The 10937-nt window shown below is 44.0% G+C and overlaps 1 protein-coding gene across 1 annotated transcript; it reads left to right on the top strand.

The window, feature by feature from the left end:
• The first annotated feature begins 9483 nt into the window (after window positions 1-9483).
• LOC115804671 (alpha-1,3-galactosyltransferase 2-like) lies at window positions 9484-10388 on the top strand. Its single transcript, XM_030765182.1, is given in 3 exon segments — window positions 9484-9614; window positions 9724-9795; window positions 9797-10388. Coding segments are annotated over 3 exon segments (756 nt in total). The 5' UTR covers window positions 9484-9522.
• The last annotated feature ends 549 nt before the right edge of the window (window positions 10389-10937 follow it).

Raw genomic sequence — 10937 nt, 5'->3', positions numbered from 1 at the left:
AAGGAGCAAGCCGCCCCTGCATTCCACGTACCAAAAGCCAGTTTCGGTAAGTCCGGTCCACTGGGGCCCTTGCCCCAACCTGCCACCTGTGTGGCATCGCTCCTGGCCCTTATTTCTCCCCTCGCAAGTGGTGGGCCCACGAGAGGGTCAGTTTTCTCTGTCTGTTTAATTCTATACATCTGTTTCTTCTCCTAATCAACAATATTTCAATCATGGTGAGAACAAAGAAAGAAAGATTGCTAATGGTTGGCATTTCTGCAAATTTCTAAAAGCAGTTTTAAGAAGAATAGTATCAAGAAGGAATTTCTGATGGATCGTTGGTCCTCATGACAGGCAAGAGACAATCATGATTTGTGGCGCGAAAATGATATGGTTAATATGTTCCATAATTTATTCTTTAATATGTTATATTTTAGCAGCACATCACAGCACAAAAGGCCATAAGGAAGTATTTTGTATTTACTGATTATTAATTTGGGGGGAAAATACCTATTTAGCACAAAAATGCATGCTGGTATTTATTATGGATGGTCCACCAGCTGACGTTGATCTTGTACATTTTAATTGTGCAACCGCAATGACATACTTAACGGTGCGGAAAAAATAACCCGAAAGTGTTTTTTGATTTTGCTGTGTAGTTTAGCTCATATGCCATTCACAGTTAGCATGAACTCAGTACATGGGTGTGGGTATATAACGATTTAATTTGATAAAAAAAAAATGTAAAATATAATTGTGAATCATTTAGTTCATACTTTTAAAAAATGATTAGGTGATAAAAGGAGCTTTATCTTCTGTAGGTCTACATGTGGAATGGAAGTAATAGCAGTGTCAGGGTTCCTGCATGAACTATTTTCTGTTGCACCCCTGCTGGTCATGTCTGGTGTTAGCTGTCATTTGTTTTTGGTTTTGTCATGTGCTTTTTTTTTTGGTTTTCCATGTGCTCTGGCCCCACCCCTCACTTATTGTGTCATTGTGCTCACCTGTCTCTTGCTGAAGTTGTAATTAGTCTGTCTATTTAAACCCTGCCTGTTCTACCCTTTGCTTATCAGTTCGTACTGCTTTCCTCAGTGTGTCGGTCCAGCCTTCTGTTATCCTGATTGCCTTCTGTGTTAGACCTCTGCCTGTTCTTTGACTTTTTTGCCTGTTGGATTTTGCCTCCTCTGCCTGCCTGCCTTGCCCTGTACCTGTTTTTGAACCTTTTGCCTGTCCCTGGGATTTTGCCTTTGTTTTCTGTTTTGGATTGCTCGCCTGCCTCTGACTACCCTTTGGTACGACCTCTGCTTGTTTTTTGGATTCCGCCTTCTGTCTAGCGTTTTGAAAGACTGTTGCCTGACACAAAACATCTTATTCATTCATTGGTGAGTCTGCAGTTGAGTCCCCAGTTTTCCCTGACAAGCAGTAATAGCAGTATTGTTTTTTGTTTGTTTCCTCTATGTATTGTAAAGGTTTTCAACCTAACGTCGCGACCATCTAAAAATGTATCTAACAACCTACCTAACTTCAGAGCTGAATTAAAAAACTTTTCAATAAAACACGAAGGAAGACTAAAAAAAGGTGTTGTCTGAGTTGTGCCATACAGTCCATGTGGTTGGCAAAGGCCTTTTTCAAGTTGGGGCAGAAACTGAGGCAAATTTCCCCAAAGAACTTGACAGTTATGACATGCGCATTCATTGTAAATCAGATGTCGATCAAAGTCTGTCTGTAGGTGATCATGACGTTCAAAAATAGCGTTATTGCTTAAAATAGTGTGAATGAATGAACAAAAAAGTTAAAGTTGAGGAAGAGCTCAGGGGACGACAGCCATGCTTACAGCGCCTTGCCATAGGATTATAAAGAATTTTTCAAAGTTGTGTTGAGAGGCACAGTTTGTAATTATTTTTATCTGAGTGACTGACTCGGTTCAGTAAAAACTGAGCCGGTAGTCTTGTTGTAACGAATCACCAATGGGAGGACGCAAGTGCAGAGTTGCAGGTTTAATGTCCAAATAAGAGAATGAAAGATACAAGAAAGTAACAAACAAACAAAGTACTAGAATAAGCAAAGGATTTACAGAACTGAATGAAGAACGCTATCAGGTAAGTACTAACGCTTAGAAAACACAGACTAGTGTAGACTTCGCGGTGCGCAAAGGAAACAGAGGGGTTTAAGTAAGGGAGAGTGACTGTGTGCATGTAAGTGACGACAGGTGCAGGTGATGAGTGAATAGACCGGTGATTAGAAAACCGGCGACGCTGATGGCCGAATGGCTGAAGTCGGCGGGGGAGGAGACGAGCTCGTTATAGTACCCCCCCCTTGACGCACGGCTCCAGCCGTGGAGCGCCGCCGGCCAGGGGGACGTCCACGAGGGCGAGGAGCGGGACGATCTGGGTGATCCCGATGGAAATCTGTGATCAGGTTGATGTCCAAGATATCCGATGACGGCACCCAGCATCGCTCCTCGGGACCGTACCCCTCCCAGTCCACCAGATACTGAATGCGGCCTTGACGGTGTCTGGAGTCGAGAAGAGTGCACATCGCGTAGGCAGGTGCACCTTCGATTTCCAGCGCTGGGGGTGGAGTGTCACGGGGGACCGCATCAGCCAGTGGACCAGGAATCACCGGCCTGAAGAGGGAAACATGAAAAGAGGGTGAGATTTTGTAATGGGGAGGTAGTTGGAGAGTGTATGTGACTGGATTGACCCTCCGGAGGACTTTAAATGGCCCCACAAATCGCGGACTGAGCTTCCGGCAAGGCAGGCGGAGCTTGAGATCCCGAGTCGAGAGCCATACCCTGTCTCCTGGGTTGAACACTGGAGAATCCCGGCGGTGGCGATCGGCCTTGATCTTCTGTCGGCGGACGGCTCTATGGAGGTGGACATGGGCCATTTGCCAGACCCTCTCCGCCCGCCGAAACCAATCGTCCACCGCGGGGGCTCCGGTCTGACTCGGGATCCAGGGACACAGGGGAGGCTGGTAGCCCAGAACACACTGAAAGGGGGTTAGTCCAGTGGACGAATGGCGCAAGGAGTTCTGCGCGTATTCAGCCCAAGGCAAAAACTGGGACCAGTCATGTTGACGATTATGACAGTAGCTACGAAGAAACCTCCCCAGGTCCTGGATGGTCCGCTCTGCCTGGCCATTGGACTCCAGGTGCTAGCCGGATGTGAGGCTCACCGTGACACCCAGTTTCTCCATGAATGCCTTCCAAACACGAGAAGTAAACTGAGAGCCACGGTCAGACAAAATGTCCTCCGGAAGGCCAAAACAGCGGAAAACATTGTGAAAGAGGGCATCCGCAACCTGGAGAGCAGAGGGAAGAGACGGGAATGGGATTAGACAACAGGCTTTGGAAAAACGATCTACCACTACCAAGACCGTGGTGTTACCGTCTGACCGAGGGAGGTCCGTAATAAAGTCCACCGCAATGTGCGACCATGGTCTCTGCGGTATGGGTAGGGGCGATAGTTTACCGGCGGGGACCTCCCTCGGGGACTTGGTAGTGGCGCAGATGGAGCCGGATTTGACAAATCTTTGCACGTCAGAGGCCAAGGTGGGCCACCAATATTTAGCCGTTAGGAGTTGGGTGGTGCGTGTGGATGAGGATGTCGTCGATATAGGCGATAACAAATCTTCCCAAAAAGTCTCTCAGCACATCGTTCACCAGGGCCTGGAAGACAGAGGGTGCGTTAACCAAACTGAAAGGCATGACCAAATATTCATAATGACCTGCAGTTGTGCTGAAGGCCGTTTTCCACTCGTCACCCTCCCGGATACGGATTAGGTTATAGGCACTCCGGAGATCCAATTTGATGAAGAATCGGGACCCCCGGAGTTGTTCTATGGCCAATGGGACTAGAGGGAGTGGGGACCGGTACTTCACCGTGATGGAGTTCAGCCCTCGGTAGTCGATACAGGGACGTAAACCCCCATCTTTCTTTCCGCCGAAGAAGAAACCTGCCGAGGCTGGGGAAGTGGATGGGAGAATGAAGCCTTGTTGAAGAGCCTCTTCGATGTAGTCCTCCATAGCGCGGGTTTCGATCAATGAGAGGGGGGTATACATGCCCACGAGGAGGTGAAGTACCGGGCAGGAGGTCGATGGCGCAGTCCCAGGGACGATGAGAAGGGAGACGAGTGGCTTGGTGCTTACTGAAGACTTCCTGTAAGTCACGGTATTGCCTGGGAACCTCAGGAGCGATTGAAGTGGGAGGGCTTTCAATGGATGTGGCGGCACAGAATAGACGGAGGCAATGTTGACGACAGGACAGTGACCAGGAGGTGATCTCTTTATCGGACCATGAGATGCTGGGGTTGTGACGCTGGAGCCAGGGAAGACCGAGGATGAGGGGGTAAGTTGATGATGGGAGAACGAGAAGCTGGATGTCCTCTCAATGGAACACCCCCACGGTGAGTTAAATTGAGGTGGTGATGTGGGTGACCAATCCACTTCCCACGGGGAGGCCGTCGAGAGCATGGATGGACACGGAGGTGGACAGACAGTGCAGTGGTATGTGGAGAGTCCGGACCAGGGAACGGCTGATGAAATTTCCTGCCGCCCCCGAATCTAGCAGGGCTGTAAGAGAGAGGGAAGAATCACCGCAGCGCACCGTCACGGGAAGTAGGAAAGGCTGGGCAGACATGAGGAAGGAGGAAGCGCTTACCTCATGGCGTGGGGCTGTGCTCCTGGGGAGCGCTCCTCTCCCACTCTCACATGGACGGACCGGCCTAATTGGGCAGCTGGGAACCAGATGACCTCCCTCTCCGCAGTAGAGACACAGACCCTGCTCGATCCGGCGACGACGTTCTCGGACGGTAAGATGGGTGCTGCCTACTTCCATGGGTTCGGGCTCGGAGTGTGGACGGGAAGGAATGGGCAATCTGGTGACTCCGGAAGTGCGACGGCGCTCCTGCAGCAGGCGATCCAATCGGATGGAGAGAGCCATGAGAGAGTCCAGACCCAGGTTTTTATCGCGGCAGGCTAACTCCATTTGTAGGTCTTCTCTTAGTCCACGGCGGTAGATAGAACACAGGGCTGACTTGTTCCACCCACTGGCGGCGGCAGCGATGCGGAAGGACAGGGAGTAATCAGCTGCTGAGTCGGTACCCTGGGTGAGTTGGAGCAGCCGCTCTCCAACCTCCCTGCCCTCTGCAGGGTGGTCAAACACAGCACAGAAGAGGCCCTCGAAGCGCGCATAGGTCGCCACCTCTTCTCCCCTTCGCTCCCATACAGCGGTAGCCCACTGCAGGGCTCTTCCCGTCAACAGATTGATGATTGTCGAAATTTTCGTCTCATCTGGAAAAGAAGGGTGTTGAGAGAAATATAATTGACACTGGGTTATGAAGCCACGACAACCTGAAGGTGTGCCATCGTAATGAAGAGGGAGTTTCACAGGTGAATCCTGGAGACGGAGAGGTTCAACCGTGGGCGCTGGAGGGCGTACTGGGGCAGGAGGAGGAGGAGGCGGCGTGACAGTGAGTCGCTCCAGGTGGCGCATTACCTCACCCAGGGTAGTGTGAAGATGTACGAGCTCGCGCTGTTGGTCCGCTACCACCTGGCTGAGGGGTGGCCTTGGCGAGGATGCTCCGCGTGGGTCTGGACTCTCGTCCATGGGGAGAGGAATCTCCGCTGCGTCCATGTGCTGGCGAAGTCTTCTGTAACGAATCACCAATGGGAGGACGCAAGTGCAGAGTTGCAGGTTAATATCCAAATAAGAGAATGAAAGATACAAGAAAGTAACAAACAAACAAAGTACTAGAATTAGCAAAGGATTTACAGAACTGAATGAAGAACGCTATCAGGTAAGTACTAACGCTTAGAAAACACATAGACTAGTGTAGACTTCGCGGTGCGCAAAGGAAACAGAGGGGTTTAAGTAAGGGAGAGTGACTGTGTGCATGTAAGTGACGACAGGTGCAGGTGATGAGTGAATAGACCGGTGATTAGAAAACCGGCGACGCTGATGGCCGAATGGCTGAAGTCGGCGGGGGAGGAGACGAGCTCGTTACACTTGTATTTTCATCACCCTCCTTTTCTTTTATAAAAGAATACGTGCTACATCAACCATGTATGAGACCGTCTTAAATGATAATGGTAATTTTGTGGTATGAATGATTAATGATGAATAACAGAAAACAGTGATAAATTACAAACTGTAACTTGTCATATCTAGCAAACTGCATAACAATATTGTTGCGTCGTTCACGGTTTGTCAAATCATCCTTGAATTTACAACATGAAATTACAACCATTCGATTTTTCAATGTACATGCATTTTATTAAGCCTAATTTTAACCACGTTTAATAAACCTGTATTTCAACAAACTCCGTCATTATCTATTATTTTTTTTATTACTTCCATCCATCATACAGTGTAACACTGTTCCGCTTGTGACTGGGTGAAGTAAAAACGTACTTTTCATCTCACGTCCTTCCTAAAGTAGAGCGACGGCATAATACTAACAGCTCGCTAAAGAAACGTTAACCAGATATTTTGGTTGAGGATGCAGTTGATTCGTAGCTAACTGAAGGACGTTGCCTCGAGTTAAGCAGAAGGTTAGTTTGTAAATGAAAAGTTATGTATTTCTACAAATAAGAAGGCGGTAGACTAGAACTCATCTAAACAGCTCACGTACTGAAATATAGGCTTCCTGATGGTTTTTTTTTTTTTTTTTGCTCTATTCAGATGGTATTTAGGCTTTCATTAAAATACCATTAAAATGACTGTTTTAATCTAATTATTTTCCCAGAATGTATCGTAAAACAGTCCTAATCGCTTTCTGTGTTGCGACTCTGCTCCCCCTTGCATTCGGCTTAGTCTTCGAGTCAAGGCAAGTATCATAACCCTACCTTCTGAACGAAGCAGACCATTGCCTGGGTGGAAGTAGCCTTTGGAAATATTGACCAAGGCCTGAACCACAGGGAAGCTTTTTATTACAAGCATTTTATTATTTTATTGTGTGAGAAGAATTCAAACGGTTAACCTAGTGTACAATTACACGTGTAAACTAAAGAATAAATAGTTCAAACTTGGATATGGGTAGAGAGAAAATCAAAGGACCGAAATGGCAAATATTTCTCAAATCGAAAATAGGAAATGAAAAAGGGGTCACGGGCGGGCCATACTTGATTTCAAGAACTGTTGTGGGACATTTCAAGCGCTCTTGGGAGCCTTCTGGTGGCCACGGAGGCCCTAAACAGGTAGTTAGTTCGCATATTCGTCGGGCCTGAATATAATATTATTAACGGTATTTGCTGTTTGAAATGTAAATAAACAAAATAAGTGTAAAAATGTATGGATATACAAATGCACAGAGCACACAGGTGTATCACAGGTGTGTTGTTACAAAGATTAACTTCCTGCTGTTAATTAAACATTTTAATCTGTCAACACAATACTGTTCAAATCTTGTTTGGATGCCTGGGAGCTGGAAAGGAACGAAAATAACAAATAAACGTATAATAATAATCATCATCATTAACATTATGTGTCTGTGTGTTTTCAATCGTTTTGGGGGATACACTGTGTTTTTGAAAAGGTTTAGTAGTGTTGTCACCATACCAAAACTTTCTTTTCGGTGCTGACATCAAGATATGAATTTTGGTTCTTGATACTTTTTCATGCCTCTCCTAAAAACAGAGGATCCAAAGTCAAATGCCATTATTGTATTTTAAATCTAACCTAGACAATGTTTTCAGTTAAAACAAACTTTTAAAACAAAAAATAAGTTGAAGCAATGCCATTCAAGGTAAAATAACAATAATTAATTGTGACAGAAAGTCTGGTGACTTTCAAAGATTTTCAAAGATATTTGGAGAAATTACATGGCAATCACAACTTATTTTAGAACAATTTCGTGTTTATGTTGTGATATTATGTAAAATGTGGAAGTATGCACAGTGACAAGTCTGGCACTGTTGATTGGCTGTTGAGCATGTGATTGGTATCAGTGGTGTTTCCACTCTCACCGCCACCATTCTGGAGTTATGACTGAGACAGTAAGAAGCAAAGGTGATATTACTTCCATAATCATCATATGGCCCATTTCATAATTCCTGTCAAATATAGGTTTTGAAAGACACTATGAATAATCTTTCTGCATCCTGAAGTTAAACATTAGGGCTATTTGACTTGGTAGAATTTCCCATGACTGATGGTATTACCAACACATAGATTTCAAAGTGGTTAGAGTAATACAAACTCTCATACTTTTAAACACAAATTTATTCCACATTTTCTATTTTTTCATAAGGAAGAACCATTCCCTCACCAAACCACAAAACTCTGGGGTGCATCCAAGAAACTCAGTGTATAACACATCACATGATCTGTTGAGTAAGTTTAATGAGTAAGCAGAACCCAGAAAACCTGAATTACTCTTGTAACCTCGGATAAATTAGCAGACTTCTTCATAGCTTTGAAATAAGTTCCCATCTTTTATAGAGCAAAGTGTAAACTAGAGGCATTGCTTTTATTACTGAGAAAATCCCAACACCAAGGAGTGGAAGTCCCATCTGACGAATATAGAGCCCGGACATCCACATCAAAATTGACTCCTACAACAGGAGGGCTCGAAATCTATATTTCACAACTTCATGCCTGTCATTTGACCAAGCAAATCTTGAGCAACTCCTGACTAATGAAAGTCTGTGTTGTGTTGCTACATTTGAAAAGGAAACACAGTATCACAAGCTAAAGGGTGCTGAAGACAGTTTAAAAAAAAAAAAGAAAAAGAAAAAAAGAAAACCTGGGCAGTGAGGAAAGATGTCCTCACCTAGCCTAAATATAACAGCCAGTCATAAGTACTAAATCTGTTTTTCTTGCCCTTAAAAATACTTTCCTAATTATCTGTACAAAGAATAAAATGAGTTTGAAAAAAAGTTTGAATGTTGAAGGTGTTGTGACCACCAAAGCTGTTATCAAACATGTCCCAGAGAAATTACACCTGGATTAAATCTAAACATTTTCTCCCTCCTGCAATTCTGTTGAGTTACAATAAAACAACAGGGTAGTTGTGACTAAGAGACTCATTTTGCAGCAGAGAGTTCAGTGTCTACTTTCCCTCTCACATGTTGTCATTCCTAGTGTGCTTGAGGTTTATTGGACTAGCTCATACCCTCTAGAACTGTTACAGTCCGTATCATTCCTGTATTCTCCTTTGTTGTGTCAGTGTTTAAATTGTAACATGTGCACAACAACAACATCATGCATATAATGTTTCTGTTTTGATCATCATTCATTCACCTTACCATATTATCTGTCTTCTTGTTTCTGTTATTCACAACAAAGCTCTACATACCCTGAGTACTTCCTGAATCCCTCTTAATTATTACCAAATCTAACTTATGTTACTACTAATGTGATTTGTCCACTAAAGCGGATTGGTAATCCAAGTTGTAAGTCATAGTACTGGCAATTATTTTAGATTATTCACAACTTTATGTCTGACTACATCAAACATCTTGGTACAAATAATTATGTCTGTACATATTTCCACAGTTCAAGGACTGATGTTCGCACACGTACAAATTGGAATGCTCCAATCATGTGGGAAGGGATGTTTAACCCAAAACTCTATGACAAGTACCACAAAACACATAGCACCAAAGTAGCAATGACAGTATTTGCTTATGGAAAGTGAGTATTTGTAGTCTGATAAGGGATGTAAATGTCAAATATGTCGTTGTGCCACACCCGTTCATGTATTTATCATCATGCATCAGTTTCATGTTTGTGGATTTACCAGGTACCTGGATGCTTACCTCAGAATATTTTTAATATCAGCAGAACTCCATTTCATAGTGGGTTTTCCAGTGACATTATGTGTTCACTGATGTCCCAGATATTCAGCTGGCACAAGATCGAAAACTGAAAGTCAGAAAGATACAGAAGCATGACCACTGGCCGGACATTTCCATGATGCGAATTATTGCAGATTTCATAAAGAGTGAGCTCCATGACCCAAAGCAGTTTTTTTTCTATATGGATGTTGACCAGGAGTTTGTAGGAAGGTTTGGCTCAGAGGCTCTAGGAGACTCTGTGGCCTTGCTTCATGCCCCTTTTTTTGAGAGGAGCCTACAAGAATTCCCATATGACCGTGATCCAAAATCAAGGGCTTACATTAATGAAGGGGACTTCTACTACCATGCTGCTATATTTGGTGGCTCATTGCAAACCTAAAAGCTGACAGAAGCATGTGATGAGGCTATAATGGCAGATAAAGAAAATGGAGTTCTAGCCCTTTGGCAAGATGAAAGCCACCTCGACAAATATTTCTGGATCAACAAGCCAAGCAAATTACTTTCCCCAGAATACTGCTGGGACAGGAGTATTGGTGATCGAAGAGACATTGTTGTTGAGCGACTTATGTGGGCACCAAAGGACTACGAACGACTAAGGACTTACGGTTAATACTATATAATACATCCAGCTTGATTTGTACTAAGGGCCTCTTAATGATGGGACAAGTCTTGAAAGCTTATTTGAACGCAGGGAGAAAAATAAATTGAATCTTTGAAATGAAGTACCTTTCTGTTTGTTTGGTTTTTTTTTTTGTTATTTATAAACTAAAAGTGAAAATGGTTGGTAATTTTTCCCTAATTACATTCATGGATTATCAGGTCTTTATCAGATTGTCACAATAGACTGGTATTAATACACATTTACTCACAAATGTGATATGTAGGAAGCCAAGCATATTTTCTGTTAAATCTTAGCAGCATCAAGAAACATATTTGGTTGCACCTTGTATCTGGGGAAAGAAAGTGAAAGTAAAAAAGGGGTAGACTGCAGCAGAGAGTGCCAACCAGCTCAAACAAAAGGTGCTTTTTTTTATTTTTACATGAAGTAAGGGAGTGCCTGCACTCCACCATTTTGGGACTCAAAGTTGTTGACACCATGATACCACAGCTTTTGAAAAATAATGGCTAGATCTTTATTAATGGTCACACTTTTTTATTT

The sequence above is a fragment of the Chanos chanos genome, chromosome 1, assembly GCF_902362185.1.
Source record: "Chanos chanos chromosome 1, fChaCha1.1, whole genome shotgun sequence".
Classification (NCBI taxonomy): domain Eukaryota; kingdom Metazoa; phylum Chordata; class Actinopteri; order Gonorynchiformes; family Chanidae; genus Chanos; species Chanos chanos.
Note: the sequence above shows the minus strand (reverse complement) of the source record. Positions and strands in the feature narration are given on the sequence as shown.